Source organism: Eretmochelys imbricata, chromosome 11 (assembly GCF_965152235.1).
Source record: "Eretmochelys imbricata isolate rEreImb1 chromosome 11, rEreImb1.hap1, whole genome shotgun sequence".
Lineage (NCBI taxonomy): Eukaryota > Metazoa > Chordata > Testudines > Cheloniidae > Eretmochelys > Eretmochelys imbricata.
The window spans coordinates 60874414-60898041 of record NC_135582.1 but is presented as its reverse complement, the minus strand read 5'-3'; the positions used below and the strand labels follow the sequence as shown (position 1 = coordinate 60898041).

At 43.9% G+C, this 23628-nt stretch overlaps 1 protein-coding gene across 7 annotated transcripts; it reads right to left on the bottom strand.

Moving 5' to 3' along the window:
- Positions 1 to 430: 430 nt before the first annotated feature.
- CYP20A1 (cytochrome P450 family 20 subfamily A member 1) lies at positions 431 to 23572 on the bottom strand. Of its 7 annotated transcripts, none has more exons than XM_077829849.1 (13): positions 23377 to 23565; positions 18442 to 18491; positions 18179 to 18345; positions 15691 to 15836; positions 14268 to 14435; positions 12709 to 12787; positions 11461 to 11576; positions 10445 to 10499; positions 8613 to 8733; positions 7221 to 7332; positions 2764 to 2828; positions 940 to 1029; positions 431 to 772 (listed from the first exon to the last, which is right to left on the bottom strand). In XM_077829849.1, exons 1-13 carry the CDS (start codon positions 23446 to 23448, stop codon positions 622 to 624), a joined length of 1392 nt encoding a protein of 463 aa, XP_077685975.1. In that variant the 5' UTR covers positions 23449 to 23565; the 3' UTR covers positions 431 to 621. The 7 variants fall into 7 exon arrangements, 6 of the variants coding, with proteins under 6 accessions (XP_077685975.1, XP_077685976.1, XP_077685977.1 ...); XM_077829850.1 differs by lacking the exon at positions 23377 to 23565 and adding an exon at positions 23233 to 23254; XR_013347483.1 differs by lacking the exon at positions 431 to 772 and adding an exon at positions 5592 to 5720 and having other exon boundaries at positions 978 to 1029; positions 23377 to 23572.
- Positions 23573 to 23628: the final 56 nt, after the last annotated feature.

Below are 23628 nucleotides of genomic sequence, written 5' to 3'. Positions count from 1 at the left end.
TGCTGGGCTGAGGAGGAGTCAAAGCAGGGGCCTGTGGCCAGAGAACTTCCTACAGTTTTGACTGGACTGTCTCTGCCCTGCACTGATTGGCTGTTTGCGCCAACTCTCCCCCTCCCTATTCTCCAGAGTTGCTTCACTTCACACCTGCCCCCACACCCCTCTTTTCTCCAGCATGCCCTTGCCCCTCCCTTTTCTTTCCATGTTGTTTATCCTAACTAAAAGCCTCTAAAAAGTGCATCATGAAACTAACATGCTATTTGCTGCCATCACACTCTGCTGGGGTGTTCTACCCCTTTCCCCATACAAATAATGGGCTAGCTGGAGCATTGGCCTATTCCAATACAGCAGTTCTTATGAGTAAAACTGTAAGATTATGTTGCTTCCTTGAATGCAAAATGGCTAGAGGTCAAAATAACGTATCCAAAAGGCGTAAGAATTAAATCTACTTTAATATGACAATTTTTTTGAGTTACAAAAAAATACCAAGAGGCTGCTGGGTTAAGAACATGGAAGGTAATGGAACAGTGACGTTAAACCCTTGACCAGTTCAGCATGATGGAGGGTTCCTTTCTGAGGTGCGCGCTCTTTCTCTCTCACTAACTCACTCCTGGCTTTGTTCACTCAGCTTCTCTTGGATACAGTTATCCATGCTTCTTCCTTTGGCGAGGTTACCAGCTCATATTTGGTCTCCATGACCTGCCCTTTCACGGGATGCAGATATAATTTCCTTACCAACATACTCAGCAGTACTGTGGCCACCATATAGGCAAACCTAGGGGGAAAGAATAATAAAAGAAAACAATGAGATAAATTCTGCAGTCACTGCTGATTCAGTCTGCCAGGGCTGGTGTTCAATGCTTGACAAATTTAACAGGAACAAGCTGTTCCTTCCTACCCCTGCATCCACACATACACATAGCCTTTTTTTTTTTATCTCACCTCAACTCTGGGCACTCCTGACTTCCCGAAAAGCCCAGTAAGGAAAAGTTTTTCATAGCGGATTCATCACTGAATCTGTCTGGATCAAATCTGTAAGACAAAACAGGGACTGATTCTTCCTGGGTATGCATGCGTGTGTGTGTGTGCACATCTGTACACATAAGGGGCAGAGACTAAAAATCCTAAAACTCAGAATCCCACTACTTTGCTATCAGCATCAATCGAATGCCTTCTTCCTCCTACATCATGCAGCTTGCGAAGAGCACATGCAATCTGATTTCTCTCTCCTTTCCTTCTCCACTGCTTACATGAAGATTTCCAATTCTTCTTGCCCCTCACCCGCCACTTCAAGCAGCTGGCATGTGTGTGGGGGAAGCTGATGATTCATTAGAATGAGAAGAACTTGTTTCAGCACTGGGTTGATGAAAGCTTTAAGGGAATTGCTGGTTTAATGAAAATGAAATTCCCATAATCAAGTAACCATCAGGAGACTAATAAAATGCCAGGGAGCTTAAAACCTGAGCTATGATATTATAGAAAATCCCTGATATTCTAAAATATGCAATTAGATGACTTTAAGGCAATTCTCTCTCACCGTGTATTAGATCCTTTCCATTACACTTCAAACCTTTGGCTCCCTGCCTGTGCCTATGAACTACAGCTCTGATCCTACGCCGATTAAAGTCAAAAGGAGCTTTCCCATTGACCTTCAGAGTCAGCAGGAATGGGCACTACATTCACACCCTAATTAAAAGTGTCAAATTACAGATGGTATAACAAGAAGGGAAACTCAGTCATTTAGAAAAACCTGTTGAAAGCAGACAGTCACCCACACTATATTAGGACTGGACTGTGGCTAAACTTGCTCAGGTGGGCAAAAGGAGGGCACACAAGAAACCCTCAAATACGCCTCCCCCCGACCAAGTCAACCACAATCTCAGCCCTTAATCTACTGGCAGGCAATGACTGGGTGTGTGTTGTGCTGACTGTGGACCATGGCACTGTCCTCCAGCTTCCTCTCCAGCCAGTGCCTCCTTGCCAAACTAAGGACAGTGCAGCTATCATTCTGATGTATGATCTCCTACTGCCCCTGGAGGCATCAGCTAGCATGATGCTGATAGGGCAGGAGGCCTCTCCACCCTCCCTCTTCCCCTGAAGCAAGGGTTATGGCTGTAAGAGAAAGAATAGAGCCCTTAGAACTATTTTTTCCTCCCACAAGCTCCTCTGTCTTTTCTCTCAGACTAGAATCACTGATCCACATTCTTTCCTGCCTAAGCTGTGTTAAACCAGTGTTAAAAATTGCCACCTAGAGGCCAAAGCAAGCTACAGCATTTCCATTTGCCCTCTGGAGCTCTAATTTTCAGGCCAGGATCCTTTTTGTTTTCATGGGTGGAAATAATGAGGTAGAGTTTCCTTCCCCTTAAAAAACAAAAATCTTTGACTGACATTTCCTCCCGTGAGCCATTGTTTTATGGTAATGAATAGTGATTTCAAATCCATTTTAATCACTGTTTTCCCCTTGCAGCAAACCAGAAAAATAGTCCCACAGCATTTGCCAAGAGAGGGCTGTGAATAGCCAGAAATATGTTACTGTACTTCTTAATACACAATGAATATGTAGCCTGCAAGATCGCATTTAGAGTTACCCAAAACCCTGTCCTTGGAGACAATCAAGAGAGCTCAACAAATCTTAGCAGGGAGTTCCTTCCACGACAGGCTACTTACGGAAGGTTTGACAACCTACCCATAGGGACATTGAGACACAAGATCCGAAAGAAAAAAAAAAAAAAAAAGAACTATAATAAAGTTTCTGGTATCCCATACTTATAGGGTGATGCCCAAGCTGAGCTGTCCTGAAGCACCACACCCAGAGCATATAGCACAAGAGTCTGAAATGAAAAGAAAATAAAAAACACATCTGAGTCAGTCTAGAATACACAACAGGGATAAAGTTACCACTAGATAGTAACCATCAGACAGCCCTTATGGAAGAGTCCTGTATAGAACATATATAATAATCCTATATAGAACATAATACCCTATCCCCAAACACCTTTACTTTTTTAATTTTTAAGCTATCATTTTCTATTAAATTGCATAGGTCTTTAGAGCAACTTTAATTGGACCCTGTTGGTTTCTGTAAAGGGTGGGGAATCAAGCCACTAAGTTCATATCCAGATCCAAACTTCCAGAGTGTTCATATCCAGAGTTCAAGTTTAGCCCATATTGAGATAGGAGCCAAGCACAAGTTCAGATACAGATTCAAACTTCACTAAAATTCTGGAGTGTTGGCCAGGGACCTGGTTAAATCCCATCTCTAGTACACAAAGACAAAACCTGTTTCACACATGATCTCCTCATTTGTCCCACAACTAGTCAGGCACAAATGATACAAAGTACGTTAAAAATTAGGACTGAGCCCATCACCAGCATAAATTCAAGCCATCACTTCCATTTGTGCAAGGAACCTACTCGAAACCATACTGAAATTAAAAACAGAGCATGTGTGTCAGGGAGCAGTTTAATGTAAGCAAAAGGGAGCCAGCACCATCGTGTCAGCTCTGCTCAATCCAGCCAAGTACAGAGAGAGCAAGCGAGAGAGAGAGAAATGAAATCCAAACACTCAAAAAGCAGCACTGCCTTGTAAACGTCAACCTTATATGGCTTCCAAATGTCCTTAATCACAATCCCAGGGCCCTTTACTTTTATTTTTCAGCAGCTCTGTTGTGACATACCTGTTCTGAAGAGTTTACAATCTACAGGCCAAGTTCTGTTCTGTTTATGTGAGTCAGTCCCATTGGACGAAATTCATACCTGATGTAAGCGGATACAACTCTACTGAAATAAATGGAATTGAAATAGATTTTGTTCTGGTTGGTGAGTAAGGCAGGCAGCATCTGCCCATAAATTAGGATTTTATAATTTGGGGCCCAGTTCTGCCACCCTTGCTCATAGTTAGTAGTACTCTAGGGCCGGATCCATTGCCCTTCTCTTCTATGGGCTTTGCATTAGTCCTTTACTTTGCAAGTCAGTCCCATTGGAATCAGTGAACTGCATGAAGAGTAAAGTCTTTCTCTGTATCTGTAAAGGTGACAGTATCAGACCCTACTTGGTGGAATGATGACATTTAATGGGACACTAATACCAGGGGACCTAATATATAGGCCATGCTTGTGGGGTCATGGCACCATATGTGAAAGAAAGCAAAGAGTCAAATACAGTAAACATCTTAAATGAATCAAACTGTACCACAGAATCTCTATGGATAGAAATTATACTTGAAAAATAAGAGAATAGCTGTAGAAACATATACTGGCCACCTGACCGGGATGATGATGGTGACTGTGAAATGCTCAGGGAAAATAGAGAGGCTATCAAAATAAAAAACTCAATAATAATTGGGGATTTCAGGATATCCCCATACCGACTGGGTACATGTCACCTCAGGACAGGATGCAGAAATAAAGTTTCTAGATACCATTAGTGACTACTTCTTGGAGCAACTAATCCTGGAACTCAAAAGGGGAGAGACAATTCTTGATTTAGTCCTAAATGGAGCACAGGATCTGGTCCAAGAGATGAATACAGCTGAACCGCTTGGCGATAGCTGCCATAATGTATGTATGTATGCATGGGGGGGGGGGGGGGGAGGGAATACCAAAGAAGTCCACTACAGTAGTATTTAACTTTAGAAAGGGGAACTACACAAAAATGAGGAAGCTAGTTAAACAGAAATTAAAAGGAACAGTCACTAGAGTGAAATGCCTGCAAGGAAACTTTTTTAAAAGCACCATAATAAAGGCTCAAACTAAATGTATATCCCAAATGAAAACTAATAGTAAGAGGACCAAAATAATGCCACCAGAGCTAAACAGAGTAAAAGAAGTGGTTAAAGACAAAAACGCAGCCTTTAAAAACTGAAAGTCAAATCCTACTGAGGAAAATAGAAAGGAACACAAAGTCTGGCAAGTCAAGTGTAGAAGTATAATTAGGCAGGCCAAAAAAGAATTTGAAGAGCAACCAGCAAAATCTAACAGCACATTTTTTTAAAGTACATCAGAAGCAGAAAGCCTGCTAAACAACCAGTGGGGCCACTGGACAATTGAGGTGTTAAAAGAGCACTCAAGGAAGATGAGATCATTGCGGAGAAGCTAAATGAATTCTTTGTATCGGTCTTCACTACAGAGGATGTGAGAGAGATTCCCACACCTAAGTCATTCTTTTTAGGTGACAAATCTGAGGAACTGTCCCAGACTGAGGTGTCAGTAGAGGAGGTTTTTGGAACAAATTGCTAAACTAAAAAGTCACAAGGACCAGAGTCACCAGAATACTGAAGGAAACTCAAATATGAAATTGCAGAACTATTAACTGTGGTATGTAACCTATCACTTCAATCAACTTCTGTACCAGATGAAGGGAGGAATAGCTAAAGTGATGCCATTTTTAAAAAAAGCCTTCAGAGGCAATCCTGGCAATTACAGGCCGGTAAGCCTAACTTCAGTACCAGGCAAGCTAGTTAAAACAATAGTAAAGAACAAAATTGTCAGACACATAGATGAACACAATTTGTTGGGTAAGAGTCAACAAGGCTTTTGTAAAGAGAAATCATGCTTGACTAATCTTAGAATTCTTTGAGGGGGTCAAACACACACCTGGACATGGGTGATCCAGTGGGATAGTGTACTTGGACTTTCAGAAAGCCTTTGACAAGGTCCCTCAAAGCTCTTAAGCAAAGTAAGCAGTCATGGGATAAGAGGGAAGATTCTCACATGGATCAGTACCTGGTTAAAAGACAGGAAACAAAGGCTAGAAATAAATGGTCAGTGTTCAAAATGGAGAGATGTAAATAGTGGTGTCCCCCAGGGATCTACTGGGATCAGTGCTGTTCATCATATTCATAAATGATCTGGAAAAAAGTGTAAACAATGAGGTGCATGGTTTGCAGACGATACAAAATTACTCAAGATAATTAAGTCCAAAACAGACTGTGAAGAGTTAAAAAGGGATCTTGGAAGGCTAGGTGACTCAGCAACAAAATGGCAGATGAATTTCAATGTTGATAAATGCAAAGTAATGCCTATTGGAAAATAATCCCAACTATACATACAAAATTAGCTATTACAACTCAAGAAAGATCTTGGGAGTCATTGTGAATAGTTCTCTGAAAATATCTGCTCAATGTGCTGCAGCAGTCAAAAATCTAACAGAATATTAGGAACCATTAGGAAAGTGATAGATAACAAGACAGAAAATACCATAATGCCTTTATATAAATCCACAGTATGTCCACACCTTGAATACTGCATGCAGTTCTGGTCCATCTGCCCATCTCAAAAAAAGATATATTAGAAAAAGAAAGAAAGAAAGGAAGAAAGGAGGAAAAAAAAAAAAAGGTTAAGGGTATGGAACAGCTTCCATACGAGCAGAGATTAAAATGACTGGAACTACTCAACTTGGAAAAGAGCCAACTAAGGGGAGGTGGAACATGATAGAGGTTTATAAAATTGTGAATAAGGAAGTGATATTTATTCCTTCATGTAACAAGAATCAGGGATCACCCAATGAAATTAATACACAGTAGGTTTAAAAACAAAAAGAAGGACTATTGCATACAACACGCAGTCCACTTGTGGAAATCGTTGCCAGGGGATGTTGTGAAGACCAAAAGTGTAACTGGGTTAAAAAAAGAACTAGATAAGATCATGGAGGATAGGTCCACTAATAGCTATTAGCCAAGACAGTCAGGAATGGAACCCCATGCTCTGGGTGTCCATAAATCTCTGACTGCTAGATGCTGGGACTGGATGACAGGGGATGGATCACTTGATGATTGACCTGTTTTGTTCATTTCCTTTTAAGCATCTGGCCACTGTCAGACGACCGGATACTAGACTAGATGAACCATTGGTCTGAGTCAATATGGCCATTCTTTTGTTCTTAAATTAGGATCTTTTGTGCACAATTTAGCCCAGAGACAGACCCCTTCAAAGCCAGCAGAAGTAGTCCATGGAAGGCCATTATAATGAACCACTAAATGCAAATCTACTCAGGGTTCTAGAATAGCCTCTTCACAGAGGAAAGGGGAGGAGCTCCAAGCTAAACTGCACAAATATCAAAGACAGACTGTCATCTTGGTGTAAACTGTGCTAGAGAAATAATCTGGTTTTGACAGTAATTGGGCACAGTGCTCCCCTTCTCCACACTAATGGGAACTTCAGAATTGCAAAGAACAAAATCAACCAAGAGGAGAGGGCAAGTTTGAGCTCCCAGCTCTGTCTTACCTCTTTGGGAATAATATGCTGGTCAATTCTTCCCTCCAGCTCCTGCAGCCGTGCGGCAATTGGCGTAAGCTTTGCTGTCCGCACCGTCTCACACAGGACCTGCCGGCAATACCTGCAAACAGAAGTCTGTGCCAATAAAGCTTTTTCTGAGACAAGCAAGTGCATATTTCTGTGGCATCAGGAATGGCTGTTCTGCGTAAGGCTGCCCTAGACTTGCTGACCCTCTGCATTTGGGATCACAGCTCTTCTCCCAGATCTGCTTCCAGGACACTCTCAGTGAGGACTCCTGGCACATTTGTAGATGAAGCAAGAGGCTTTCTCTGGGAGGTTATAAAAATATCATCTGTTCTGTGGCCAGCAGATAGCAGCTAGACAACAAGCTTCATCAAGGAGAGACTAGGAAGCTCTCTTACAACAGTATTACAGTGTTCCACTGCTCCACAGGGCCCTACAATAGCTATAGCAGGGGACTGCAGAGGTATGCTGCATCAGTGGCTGGACTCTCTGAGGTTTGCTTAAGGCATCTAAGCGCTGAGGCACATGCTTTAGGGACACTGGCAAGACTCCTAATCCTCCTTGTTGAAGGTTCAAACGCACTGTGCCCTGTCCTCAACGACCACCTCAGGTCATGCCTCCACTGCTACCAACCACACCTACTTTGGAGGGCCCTAATACTGTGAATCCTCTGCACCTTGGACCCAACTCAGTAAAGCACTTAAGTGCTGAATAAAGTTGGGGACTGTGTCGTACTGCACCTTACATAAGAGGGCCCACTCCGGATTGGGCACTACTGCAACACAAACAACACCTAGATTACTCTAATTAGTAATGCTGAAACTAAGAGGGTTCTACAGAAATTTAACATGGTACTAGTGAAATTGTCTAAAAACCTACACAGTTGAATAGAGTCTAACAGGGTTTTTTTGAACCATCTGGTAGAATCCTACACCAGGGATATAATTCTCTGTTGCTTTCTATAGGGTGGTTCTAACACCTACAGAAAAGGTCTCTCTCCTATTCACTCCTCTTGGACTTTTCCAAAGGGGTACATAGCCATCAACAAGAGTCACCAGTCAAGGATACCCCCTTTGTTCCTGCTCAAAGGAGTGGCAAGACATGATTCAGAGCATAGCTCCCAAGCACACCACAAGGCATCTTGTTAAGGGGCCCAATCCAGTTCCAAATGAAGTCAAGGGAAATGCTCCCATTGACTCCAAGCAAACTCCACCTGGGCTTCTGATGGGCATGCTCCCTGAGTCACTAGACACACTGCTCAGTGTTGCTGCTTTCCCTTCTTTCACAAGCATGGATAGGAGTCAGCCTTTAGCGTGCAGGATCACAATGACATCTTATTTAGCTCAAGTGCTTCTCCCACTCTTAACATGGACCCACCTGAGCTGCTCAATTTTCTCATGTGTAAGTGGGCCCTTTCCAAGAACTCGGTCCACCTCCTTGTAGAGGGTCTGTTGGACTTCTTCTGATGTTGTCAGGAAATAGACTGCCCAGGTGCATACTAAGAAAGGAACAAGGAGAGTGCTGGCTCAGCAAATCCATCTCCTTATTTAAGGGGGACAAATCAAGACCAGTTTTCCTTCTCTCTATCTCTGCAGTGTTACTCTTCTAATGCAGAGAAGAGGCATTAGGGAGACACATGAGATGCAAATGTGAAAGGATAACATCTGCATGAACTATAAAATGTAGCTGTATAGAATTTACCTGGTAGACCTTATTGATTCTATACTGAATAATAGGACAGAGTCTGAATGATGTTATCCAGGGATACTACAGTCTGGAATCCCTTTTCCTGTCCTAGTGACAAGAAACTTGGGAAATACTGGAAAATGATCAAACCAAGTGGATTAAGGAGGAAACAGCCATTTAATGGGTTTGGGGTGCTGCAGCCTCACAGCTCTATGATCCACACAGAAGAGACCAGACAGTCCTAAGAAGGGTCAGACACTCCATACTGCTGCTCCTCCCCTAATCGCCAGAGCACAGCTCCTGTAACAGTCATACTGCCTGCACACAGGCCAGTGCTCAGGGTAATCAGAGAATTTAGACAACCAGACTAGATTTAACTAAAAGGGCCCTGAGGAGTAAATCTACCAAAGTGAGGCTCCAACACACGTGGAGAAAGCAGCCAAAACCTCCCCTCCAGCAGGTGGGTCATAGGAGAGTGGACCGTGCTGACCAGGAAAGCGATGTGACTGAGCAGTTGGGGATTCACTGATTTAACACTTCCCCTCAACGGAGCTCTTAACGCCCCCTGGCAGAGCTCCAACGGGAAGGTGACAGCAATATTGTCACTTGCCCCCCCTTTTCTGCTGAATCTCTCTGTGCACAAGAGGGATTTAGGTGGCACGAGGGATGTATAACAACTCCCTGTACCATGTGGCTGGATCTGGCCTTTTGTGTATCTAGCAATAGACTTATGATATACTATCTAGCCAAACTTCTCTAATAAAATTATCAGAAAGACAGACAGCTCTAATATGAAATAAGCCCACGTGAGGTAGTGTTTCCAAGCTGCAAGAAGCAAGCGTGAGCAGGCATTTTGCCATTTTCTACTCTGGAGGTTGTACAGGGGATCCCATCAGAAAATTAAACAGCCAAAACACTGGGAGAGAGTTTCCTGTACCAGTGACATTCTCTTTACGTGAGCTTTGCTACTTGACTTTCAATACTTTTCAACATCTTGGTTAAGTGCTATATTTGGGCTGTTTGCTTTTCTCATTTTCCTTATATGAATGCGAGTAACTTTTAAAAAAATGTTGATAGCATACATGCCGTAGGGAAACGTGAAACAGCCAGTCAAACATCAGTTTGCTCTAAATCTTCCAAGAGCAACAAAGTTTATTTCAAGGGATGATCGTTTTGGGCTGCTTCCCTTTGGTACAATTTCATCTAATTTAGCATCAGCTGGATGGGCTTAGAATCCAAGTGAAGAACAGCAGCAGGAAATTCTAAGACTCACAGCATGACATGGAGGGTGTTTATAACAGCTTAACTTCAATCCACTAGAACCCACTACCTAGAAAAGTGCATCGACCGGACAGTACTGTAGAAATACCTGCCTGAATAAATTTCAAGTATAAGAGAAAAGGGAAGGGAGATTTTACTTTTCCTTTACATGAAAATAAGTCTCATCTCACTATGCTTTTTTCAATATAGATTAGTCCCCTTATCTCTGTTAGAGTTGAAAGTTGCCTGTGTTCTCTACTTACGGTTAGCCGTGATTACACACCCTGCCAGAGAGAATATCATCGTGTCTTCTAGGATCTACGAAACAAAATCTGGTTCAGGGGTATGGAGTCAGAGAAAACATTAAAGAATCTAATGACAAATCACATCTTCCATTCCACCACACTAAATCACCTTAACTCAGACAGCATGAAATCCAGCATGAAAGGATAGGACTGAACTCTCTGTAGTGATTCCACTGGAAGGGTTTTGGGATTCCCTCCAAGACCTTTTCCACTTGGCTTATCCAGAACACCTTGTCCAGTTCTGAGAGAACACTTTATTCAGTCCTCTAGAATCCAAAAAGCTCTGTGTGAATCTGGACTTGTCCTTGAGGTTTCTTAATTGGAATTTCATAAAGCTACAAATGAGGTGATCAGGCTCAGGTGTCGGAGTTGTGGTGCACCCTAACCACATCCAGCATACATAATTATAAATCAGATTATATACATATTCTAAAAAATTATAATTGTGCATTATATTCACATGCTTTATGATTGGCTTACTAATTTTGCAAACCAATCCTTGTACAGATCATAAGCTGTTCATGTGCTATAAAGTGTGCTAGTAAGCAAAGTTGCAGCTGCAAGTTTATCACACATTACTCTTCTTCTTACTATTTCTTAATCTAATAGCTACATATTAGTGACAAGGCCACTTGTGAATTCATGCTTTGTCCATTGTAACCTCTGTTTCCTTATTTCTGTTTTTTTCATAGTTAATACAAGGCCTACAAAGGGTACCTAAGTAAAGAAAGATTCTTAACACTAAATACCCATCTAGTTCGTAGAACAATAAAGCAGCAAAACAGAAAGTAACCAAAAATATAATGCATTTAAAGATTGGAAGATGAAAATAAATATATGTTATACTCTAGTGAGGAATCTGGACTAAACGAGATGCAAGACAGACAATTAATCAAACGCTAAGATGTAATTAACAATTGATCTAGTGAAACTCCATTAGCATGTAATGATACGTCCACAATAACTGTACATACCTGCTTGTCACTCAGGTTCCCCTGCAGTAAGGAGTCTATGAAGACGTGTCGGTTGAAGCTCCTGCCCCGCCGCTCCTTTGTGACTTTCTTTAAGACGGATTCCATCTCCATCAGAGCTTCATGCACACAAACAAATCATTATTTTAAAAGCTGGTCACCCCCAAAAGCAGCAGAGGACTCTTCTAGAATCCATCTTCCCAAACAGTCTTTCAGGCAAGCTGTCCATCCTGTGTCCATTGACAGAAGCAGACTCTGTACTGAGCCTGTTATTTAGTGTCAATCTGCAAGAAGTTTACTGAAATTTAATCTAAAAACGTACGAGTCAAACAGACAAATGGTTCAGATCACGAGAGCAAGTTCAAACAACATTCAGGGTTTAACAATCACCCCACGAAACATCCTTATACTTCACTCAGATCTCACAGCCTGTGTGGTCTATAGAGTTATTGCTGCTAATCATTCACAGCATTGTAGCACCTCCTTCCTCTCACATGCTGTCTGGGGACCCCAGCAATACCCACACACAAAATAAAGGAGATCAGAGTTTGCTCTGTTGTGTCATACTGCTATAAAACTGGTGAAGGCAATTCTGGATATACATCAGCTTAACAGAGTAGAATTTGGCCTCATGTCCTTAAACACACAGCACAAGTGCAAGAAAGGGAACACCCTGTTTTTGTGGGTTTAAATTAAGTCCTTAATATTACTTTAATATTTTAATAATAATTAAAAGAGACAAAACAGCACAAAAATAAAATAGTCTGGTGTGGCAGCATATGAAATATGACATGAGAGAACCGGATGCATAACTGAAAATAGTAAGCTATCCTGGGAATACCAAGGAAGGCATTGGTTAAAGCCACAATTCAGGACTTCTATATTCTGCTTCATGGCTAACTAAGAGGAAGAATGGTCTTGTAGTTAAGTCACTAAACAGGAACTCAGGAAATCTGAGTCCAGTTTCCAGCTCTGCCACAAGCTTCCTGTGTGACCTTGGGTAAGTCATTTAACCACTTTGGCCTTGTCCGTAAAATAGAGATGACAAAAATTCACTACCACATAGGAAAAATCAATAATGTATGCAAGGTGCTCAGACACTATGGTGATGAATTCCACAGAAAAGCCAATACATAAATAAATATGGTCAAATCAAACACCTTCATATGGTAGTTACCTCAAACACAGTAACCACCGGTGTGTGAATGAGCCGATAAGTGGGAGTTGGGGGGTGGTGGAAAAACAACTTACCATCTTCATATAGCTTTTTCCTGGTCATACTTTTGTCAAGTGACCCATCCAAGAAACCCTTTCCAATTTCTGCCCATATCTGAAAGAGGTACAGATGAATTCCATTACCCTCCAAGTCACGGGTTGCTGGCAGCTCTGCCTAACTTTATCCTGACACATGCACAAAAAACCGAAGACTTCCCCTTCCCTATAGGAGGCCTGAACAGGAAATAGGCCTTGTTTTAAGTGTGGGCACAATCACATGTGCTGCTGTGTTTGTGAGGCTGTTTGCAAAGTGCTGCTGGAACAGTGCTGAGATGATGCAGTCATGGGGATTAATTACAACTGAAAAAATGATATATCCCAAGCGGGAGAAGGAAGGCCCTTTACTTTTACATCACTGAAGTAATGCATGCCTCATTTATCCACACGGAAGCAAAAAAGGTTACAAACCCAATTTTTAAAAACAAGCCTTTGCAGATAATTTTTAAGAGACCCTTATCATATCTGACAGAACCACTGGGTTCCTGTTTTTTCCATTCCATCCTCGAATCCTCATCCTTGGAGCCATCAGCATTCTGGCTGAAGTCTGGAACTTACATGATGGGTCTCAGAGATCGCTTTTGGAGAGAAAAGTGTGAAACTATGGTCTCAATTTACAGAATTGCCAAGCACCCACAGCTCCCACTGACTTCAGCTAGAGTGATATTCAGCACCTCTGAAAATTAGTTCCCAGATGTCCACTTCCTGGAGACTGAACCTACCTCTATTAGCAAAGTCTTCCAAGCCATTGTGTCCCAAGGCACAAAAACACTTTAGGGTCAAAAAATTCAACCCACTTATTCTGCATGTTAGTGTAGCATCCTATCACAGGTCACATCATTTTTACTCTTGATTTTAGAAAGGTCCATAAAGGATCCAAGATATGCTGGTCAAAGGGAGATGGCACAACATCCAAGATTCAAAGTAACTGTGGTCCATTTACTTGTAAGAGCTAAATGGCATTTATCACAGAGCCTCATTTAAACCTTTGCCATTCATTCCCAATTTCAGCTCAGTACTGTGCCTCCTGATCACAAAGTACCAATCTTGCATAATTACCCTTACAGGTAGCGTGATGGTTCTGTAAGTGTGGATGGCGGCCTCTACTTGGACTAACTGTGGTCACCTCAGATGTTCTCTTTATTCACAACACTGAGGGTTTAAGAAGGGACCAGAAATCAAAGACTTGGGATGGGATTTTCATAAGACTTTAAGTGAGTAAAGCAACCAAATGCCATCAGGTTTCAAAGACATTTGCACACACTCAGTTCCAGTAGGTGCTTTAGAAAACTCCAGCCTTACAAAAATTACCATATACTTATTAGCTATTTCTTTATGGTTGACCAAGTGTAAAATTTGACAAAATAGTGGAGAAATCACCAGCTTGGAGACCCTACCAACTTGAACATCCAAGGTGAAGGCCTCTGCTCCAGCATTTTGTACCCCTTGCTAAATTATGCAGTGATAGAGACTAATGCCATCAACCTGGAAAATTGACAGGATCTAGGAGAACATTCCTTGCTCTTCCCGAGACTTACTGCATCATGGTTCCTGCGGAATCGAATTACTTCCCGGTCATCTTCAAAACTACCGCCCATTGCAGTCTGTGTGACAGACTTCATGGCAAAGCCCAGCATGTGTTGGCAAAGGGGCACATGTTGAGACTCAGGAAAGGACAGCCATTTTGCTAGCAACTCTTCAGACAGCTAAAAGAAAGGAAATCAGAAAGCTACAATAATCTCCTTGACCTACCACTTCACCCCATTGTTCTCTAGAAACATACCTTAAAGAGGAAGTGTTCTCACCCAGCTCTTAACAGTCCAGACACTGGATATGGCTCAAACTTAACCCCTTCTTGCAGTTTTTTTTTTTTTTTTAATTATTAACTTAAAGAACAAACAGCTTAGGTTCCTGCTAAGGTTGGCTGCTCCGAAGGTTTTTCCCCATCGGACCCCTGTGAGCCTGCTCCTTCTACCACAAAGGAATGCTTAAACAGTTTAGTACTCTTGGGTTGGAGCTAATATGACTCACTATATTTGGCTGCCAGGGTGAGTCAAGAGAAGAGCTCTGCGTCTGAGTACAATCCCAACATCTGGCATCCTGCCCTGCTCCCACCCTCTGGAGATATTCCTAGAACTCAGACACTACAGCATTTTTAGTTGTATCTAATGTCTTGAAATAAACATAACCGAACCCTGTCCTTCCTTCTAAATATAGTGAGCTAATGCAAACAAAAGCGTATTTATACAGTCAGATGGATACTGCCACCACTAATATTACTTTTCTCTGTGAAACTTGCTATCCAAATATTGTTGCAAGTAACAAAGTCAACCACACCTGGAATATGGGGGAAATAGCATTTCTTTCACTTTGTTTACTTTGTGCATCTGACAGCAATTTATACAACATCTGTTCCATTGAGTCCTCTGTCTTAATATAGAAAACAATAATGTGCTTCATCCATGTGTCTGTCCCTTCACAGTGTGCATGAGTGCCAGTGATCTGTTCTGGAGGGGATGCCAGACCAGCTTAAGAGTGTGTACCAATCAAGTGATTTATCCCCTGTCACCCATTCCCAGCTTCTGGCAAAATTTTGTGTCAATTACCTCAAATTTACCAATCTCAGACACGGAATATGTAAAATGTGAAGTGGAAATTTTACTTTTGAGGACTTTGAGGGAGAAGAGCAAAAATAAATAAACAAACAGACTTATAATGGAAAGCTACCTGTTCTCCATAATAACAGAAGAAATAAAAGTCCGGAAATTATAATATTGAGATTTTAAAACATTCTCAAAATCTGCACATGGTTCTCATTCCAGCACCAACCTTCCCTCTGCTCCTTTATCCCAACCGCTATCCCCATTAACCTCTCCGGTAAAGGCCAAAGATTACTGTTCTCTCCGGGAAAATGTTACACACTGGCCTGCACACTGCAAGCCTTCAAATCAAGTAATTCACCTTCTGGATGACAGCAAAATTACTCTGCAGGGACTTGGTCACACCATTTTCATACAGCTTTTTCCTCAGGTGACTCTCCCCCGCATCTCCACTGAGTCCAGACTGGTACCTCAACAGGGACTTTAGCATCATTTCAAAGGGATCCGCTGAAATAAACAAAAAGGAAAGTCTGAAATATCAGTCAAAACAGATTTGTGGGGGGAAAAAAGGGAAATTTAGAGAATCCTCTAGAATTCCCTCATTTTGCCCTTTATGTCCTCCCTGCTCAAAGGCTCCCAAAACTAGGGCAACCTATCCTTCTGAATAAGGACAATGAACACAGTTGCCTTTGCATTCGGTCAGTTCTACTCCTAAGTTGACAGCAATATGGGGCATTTCCTCCTTCCAGGAATGGTCTCCACAGAGCTCAAAATCTCTCTTGTTCCATGAAATCTGGGACCCAGAACTGGATCCTCCATGTGACAGTACAGCAGGCTACTCCTAGCATACCTAGGCTGTCTCTCTGGAGTCCAGTGCCACCATGCTACATAAACAGTCAACTGGCTCTTCTCACCATTTTTATGAGAACTGCAGTAATAAGTTATAACTTGTTACAAGGTCACCGGCTGATAATGTCATCAACTTGGTACAGCATCAGATGACACTACAACCCAACCCCCATGTAATGAAATTAGTTAGCAGGTTCACTTACAATCTGTTTACATCTTACCTCATGGATACAACATTGCTGTTCTACTGGTCCACAAGCTCATTTTAGAATCAATTATTTCATGGGATGGAGGCCCAGACAGAGGCATGGATACACTGCTGCTCTTCCCCTTTCTTCTACTGCTCTGTGGCCTCGTTTTACCCACTAGCATTGCAGACGTGCACACGATGTGTCAGTCAACGTGAACGAGCTGGGGGATGTGCACTACCTTCAACAATCGTGTCAGGATACAATACGGAGAGATCTAATTCCAGAGTCTTTTACTTTCGGCTATAACACCGCTTTTCATACATCCCTCAAGTGCCACACCAATGAGCTCTTATTGCACTACTGTTACTAACACCGACTCCTCTTGCCCATCTGCACAGGAGTGCCAGGTCTCTTATAGAAAACAGTGTCCTGTTAAATTATACAGATCCCCTTTCACCTTCTGCAGCAGTGGAATTTGTCATGGAATCATGATATGGAATCCGAGCTTTCATTTCAAAGGGAAACAAAGTTCCTGACCCTTATGATAGTAAAGGAAACATTCCAACTGTGAACAGAGTGCAAACTGATGCAGGGATGTCTGGCTGAGTCTCCAGAGAGCCTGAAACATTAGCTTGGTGTGTGAACTGCATCCATTCATCTCAGTAAGTTGGTAACTTTGAAACCTAATGATGACAATTTAAACATGACCATGGGTAGCTAGTTAGCTGCTGATCCTTTAAGTAGAAACATCCAACCAATGTACTTATTCCTACTGACTCAGAACACCTGCCACACCTTCCCCAGTGCCAAAAGCCCCACTTCCCTCCTACCCTGCTGCCAAAAAACCCAATAGAATATTTCCCTCTTAACAATTTCTATGAATCCAATGTGTTTTCAATACAGAATTTCGCTACACAAATAAAAACAAAATATACAGGACTTCTTAAAATAAGCTAAATTTAATATCTGCACTGATTATATTATTCATTTTCAAATTTAATTTAATAAAACCCTCCCTTTTAAAATTCATTTGAAACTACCACAGAATCTGTCCTGCTGCCTTAAAGTGCAAGAGAATTCAGAGGCCTTGATGCAGAATATACACCAAGCTTCCCAATGAGTATATGGGGACTTGGCTATATTTGACCTTTTCAATTCATTCCACGTATACATTTGGGTCACCAAAGTCTAGCTCTCATAAGAATTCTACTTTCACAAAAAATAGAATTTAGTCAGGAGACCTGTGAGATCATCTAGTCCTGTCCTGGGTTCTTCTCTTCCCTACAGTACAACACACATTACTTTGTCCAATCTATTTTAAAGTGATCTAAAGTGAAGGGGCTTCCATTTTCACTGGGGAGACAGTGTAACAGAGCTCACAGTCAAGGTTTTCCTGATATTCAGCCTCCATTTTCCCTGGTGAGACTACCTATCAAGGTCAGAGGTTGGGTAGCTTATTCTTCATGACCATTCTGGCTTTGGCATCTCTGTTTAATGAGGAGTGGTTTGTGATGTGGATACTTGCTCACTGGGAAGTGGACACAGATCACCAAACTAATTTTATAAAGACCACTGGATGGTTACAATGTTTTGTCACTTAAATGGAATCTCTGTAAGCAGTAGCAGAGACTCAAGATCACACCACTCATTCAGTTTCAAGATAAATCTCACTCCTTTAAATACCGTGAATGAAATCCTACCTCCCTCAGAATCAATGGCAAAACCTCGTTTACTTCAGTGGAGCCAGGATTTAACCCTGGGTAAAAGCAAACAGAGAAATGAATCTGAGAGAAAGCAAATTAAACTTACATGTCCTGTTAGGATTAATGTGTTGTTTTAGGAGATCAATGGACCCCACGCTGACCACAAGGCGTCTTCCAAACCAGAAAGAGACAACAGGGCCGTACTTCTCATGCAGATTCACCAGGAACTCATGCAGGCTGCCACTGGTTACAATGTCTGGCAAGTTCCCATCTCTGAGGGAAGAGTAACAGGAATAAAAAACACCCTTCTATGAACAGTATCAGCAATGAAGGTTAAATAAAATTAATGGGAAGGAGGAAGCCACTTACTTTTCATCTGTTGGAGTCATCCCTGGGATACCTGAAGCTTGTCTAGAAGCCTAAGAGGAAAGAAAATGATGCTCAAAGTTCTGCATCAGCCTCAGAAGATGAACATTTTAGCATCTATTGGCCTGTTGCTTCAAGCTTTTCATATCAGTTTAAAAGACCAGTTTGCCGGCTTATAAACCTTCACTGAATTAATAATTTGATAACAAGACAAAATTGTTTTTCCCCCATTCTCTCCCTCCCTTAAATAGTCCAATACGCACAGAAATTAGGCACTCTCCCTGTGTATTAAGGTGAGATAATTGAAAACCACATATAACTCAATACCAATAGCATTTTTTGAACATGGACGCCAGAGTGTTGACTAAACAGCTTGTCACTTGCCCCTCCAAAGTGATGGTAGGTTTTTAGAACCATAGTTTTATCAATTTTATGATGGTTAAAAAGTGTGAGAGAATCCTTTTTTTAAAACCAGAAAACTGTTTTTTGAGAATATCTTCCATCACCGAAAACTTTTTGTCTAAAATAGTCACTATTATCATGCAACCTGCAGAAACACTGTGGTGCTCTCTGCAGCCGCTTTTAGCTAACACCATTCCTAATGCAATCTCGACATCAAGAACGCCTGCCCCATACAGTTCTGTTCTAAACTCAAAACACTGGCACTAAGCAAAAACCAACAGTTTGCTTAAGCATCTCCGGTTAAAAAACTGAGAAAAAAAATCAGCGCTTGTCAAATAGCGATGCCACATTTGCAGTGGAAAAACCCTATTTTGTTTAAATACCAACAAGGTAGAGGTTAAAAAAAAAATCTATTAAAAATGTTTCAGTGCATCATTTGAAAGAAAAATAAATTCCAAAACTTGGCAAAATACATCCCTCGGCCCGAAACCTGCAAAAATTTACACAGGTGCTTAACAAGCATGTTTGTGGTCCCACTGATTTAAATAGGATCACTCATCTACTTAAAGAGAAGCACCTACCACAGACATTTTACCCACAGGGCCTTGATCCAGCAGTGGAGACCTGCACAAGGGTCTGCCCGTGAAGAGTTCATTGCAGTGTACTAAAGCACTTACTGGGAGAAGGGAATCATTGTCCAGAATAGTGCTCCGCAGCAGTATTTTATTACATCTAAATTATACTAATTTTCCAAACTTCCATGGACCGTAGGTTCTAAGGCCCCGTCTACACTGGCAAGTTTGTGCGCACTAAAGTGGCTTTGAGCGCAGTAACTCCCGAGGTGTACTCACTGCCAAGCCACTTAGTGCACAGAAGCTGTGCAGACGCAGCACTCTAAAAAATACCACCTCGACAAGAGACGTACAGCTGTCTGCGCCGTGGCTACAGTGCTGTACACGGTGTAGACACTGTGGTGATTACAGTGCTGCAATTGGCCTCCGGGACATGTCCCACAATGCCTGTTCTCACCTCTCTGGCCATCGGTTTGAACTCTACTGCCCTGCCCTCAGGTGACCAACCGTCAGTCCCACCCCATACATTCCTTTGCAAATTTGAAAGTCCTCGTCCTGTTTGCTCGGCGATGCGTGCAGTGGTGTCAGCGCATCTTTCCAGGTGGCCATGCCTGCTCCATGGACCAGGCAATCCCCTGCTTGGAGCAATGCCGAGCTGCTGGACCTCATCGGTATTTCGAGAGAGGAGGCTGTGCAGTCCCAGCTGCACTCCAGCCGTAGGAATTATGATACCTACAGACAGATTTCTAGATGCATGATAGAAAACGGCCAGGAGCAGGACACATTGCAGTACACGGTCAAAGTGAAGGAGCTGTGGAACGCCTACCACAAGGTGCAGGAGGCAAACCGCTGCTCCAGTGCTGTGCCCAGGAGATGCCAGTTCTACAAAGAGCTGGACGCGATACTCAGTGGTGACCCCATCTCCACTGCAAAGTCACCTATGGATACTTTGTTGGCTTCGTTGCTAGTCGAGAGTGGACTGAGCCAGGAGAAGGCAATCTTGGATGAAGAGGGGGACCCAGAGGCAGAGGATGACTCAGAGGCCAGAGATGCATGCAGTCAAAAGCTCTTTTCTACCCTGGAGGAGCCTAGCCAGTCACAGCAGGCGGATATTGGCGAAGTGCCAACAGGAGAGGAGGCCCCTGGTAAGTGGATCTGATTTTGGGAATTGCTAAAGCGAGTTATTGGGGGCAGGATGGTTGCAGAAAGCAGGCTTGTCTCCCACTTCATGCCTAGTTTGAGCGGAGAAATAGGCTGTTGATACACTCCCTCACTTCACGTGGATCTCCTTCAGGAGACTCTCTCCAGGAAACTCTCATGGAAATACTGGGAAATCTGCTCCCGCAGGTTCCTCAGCAGAGCTGCTTTCTTTCTTGCCCCATTAACGGTAACTTTCCCGCACCACTGTGCCATCACAGGGAGGGGCGGGGGGGGAGACCATAGCGGCACACAGGCTAGCTGCATAGGGGCCAGGGCTTAAACCGCAGGCTTGGAGAACACTCTCCCTCGATTCCCTGCTCACCCTCAGCAGGGAGATATCTTCCAAAATGATCACCTCCTGTGGAAAGTGTGGGGACAGGAATGATTATCAGGCCCCCCATACAGTGCTGGCTCTCCCCAAGCGACCAAGGACCACGTGCCCAGTGTACAGCAGGGTCCAGGAACAGTGATTTACCTTGCCCCTGTGGCTATTCACCATTTTGGCAAAAACAAAAAACAAAGAGGAGTACTAGTGGCACCTTAGACACTAACTCCTCGTTGTTTTTGTGGATACAGACTAACACGGCTACCACTTTGAAACCTACCACCATTTTGGGGGTCTTGTGGCTTGTGCGCTTGCCTGGGGTCAGCCAGTTAGTATTAGGTGTGTGAGTAATGGCTGTGTTTTAAAGCACTGAAACAACGTTGTCTGTGTTGCAAACAATACTGCTTCTGTAAAATGTTGCATTTAAACTTCACAGATATGACCTTGGGAGGCCAGCCTCCCTTATCGGCGGCAGAACAGTTGTGAAGAATTAGAAAGCGTCCCAAGAACAACTAAGGAGGACTTGTGTGTGAGGTTATGATGCACTCCGCCGCCAAGAAAAAGGAACTGAATGAGTGGCGGGACAGCGAGAAGAGGGAACGAAAGGAGAACGCGGCACACCAGAAAGAAGCCAAGGGACGGCTCTTAACACTTATGGAGCACCAAGGGGACACGCTCTAGGCGATACTAGCTCTTCAAACCGAGAAGCTCCACGCCCGTCCTGCCCTGCAGCCATTGTCACAAAACTCTTTCCCATGAGCCCGCCCCACACCACCAACACACTCTTATCAACCTCCTGGCTCCACTTTCTACCAGCAGCATTCCACCCCTCCCGCCACACAATCCAGCAGTGTGGACTCCCAATACCCACTGCACTCAAGACCCATCCATCTGCACTTTGGCCTTGATGAAGTACAGCACCCGCTGCATCATACTCTAAAGGAGAAAAGTGGGCATGATACCTGGACATACACAAATTTATAGCTGTCCCAGGACCCCTCCTCCCCATGAGACCTTCCATTCCCTCATCCCCCTCCCTGTTGATAAATTTTTTCATTTGACTCTCTCCTCTGGTTGTTGTCTTTCAACACAAGAATTGTGTTTGTTTGAAAGCAATCTTTATTCTATTAAGGGAAAGCAAAAAGAGCACTGCAAAACAACATACAGTTATGTTAAGGCCCCTTATTGCATCATGTGCACCAATCACCTCCTAGCATTACAAGCACTGCAATCCCGAGCATAGCAACAAACATTAGTGGCTTTCAGCTTCAAATGGCTGCCTCAAGGCATCCCTGTTCCTTACGGCCCTGCGCTGTGCCCCTCTAATAGCTCTGGTCTCCGGCTGTCCAAACTCAGCCTCCAGGCGCTGAGACCTTGCCATCCAGCCCTGAGTGAAGCTTTCACCCTTCCCTTCACAAATATTATGGAGTGTACAGCACGCGGCTATAAGCATCTTCTGGTTCGGGAAGAAAGTCCCTGCTTGCAGCTTCTTGAACAGGCCAGTGTTCCGAAAGATGCGTGCGTCGTGCGCCTTTCTGGACCAGCCTGCGTGAATGTCTGTGAAACACCCACGGTGATCCACAAGCGCCTGGAGAACCATTGAGAAATACCCCTTGCGATTAACGTATTTGGTGGCTAGGTGGTCTGGTGCCAGAAGTGGAATGTGCATGCCATCTATTGCCCCTCTGCAGTTAGGGAAACCCATTTGTGCAAAGCCATCTACAATCTCACGCACGTTGCCCACAGTCACGGAGCAGGATGTGATTAATCGCCCTGCACACTTGCATCAACCCGACTCCAACGGTCGACTTTCCCACACCTAACTGGTTAGCGACAGATCGGTAGCAGTCTGGAGTAGCCAACTTTCACAGTGCAATCGCCACTTGCTCCTTGCTGCAGCACCTGAAGTGGGCAATGGGGGGTGCTGGACGCAGACCCAGCAACAATAACTCACTGCATGGATTAAAGGTGCAGTCAGGTGGCCAGGGACACACATTCAGCACCACCTCACCCCAGCTGCTGCTCCAGGGTATGACATACCTCGCCCTCGCCTCCCTGGGCATTTCCATGGCATGAAGCTAGCTGCTGAAAACAGGCAGGGAGGGGAGAGCCCTGGACATGGTGCAGATGCCCCCACACCCAGACGGGCTATTGGGGGGTGGTTGAAGGGCAGTTCAGGAAGGATGGAGATAATGCATCTCAATGGGGGGAGGGGATTCGGCCTTCCAGTTGCCCTGCCCCGCAACAGTTACCAGGCACAGGTAGGACATGACCCCGCACCCCCTCGGCAGTTACCGGGCACAGGTAGAGCACAGCCCGCCCCGCCCCGCCCCCCGTGGCAGTTACCGGGCACAGGTAGAGCACAGCCCGCCCCGCCCCGCGGCAGTTACCGGGCACAGGTAGAGCACAGCCCGCCCCGCCCCGCCCCGCGGCAGTTACCGGGCACAGGTAGAGCACGGCCCCCACCAGGATGAGCAGGAAGGTAACGGCGAAGATCGCGAAGTCCAGCATGGCCCAGGCCGTGCGCGCCTCACCAGGGGTTCTCCACGTCCCCGCACAGGTCGATCGGCAGCTCGGCGGCCTGGCCGAACAGACCAGAGCAATCGAGCGCGGCGTGGCGCACCCAGGGTTCCCGCCAGGCCCCTCCCCGCAGCTGCAGGGGCCGGCCTCCGGGAGCGCGGGAGGAGCTGC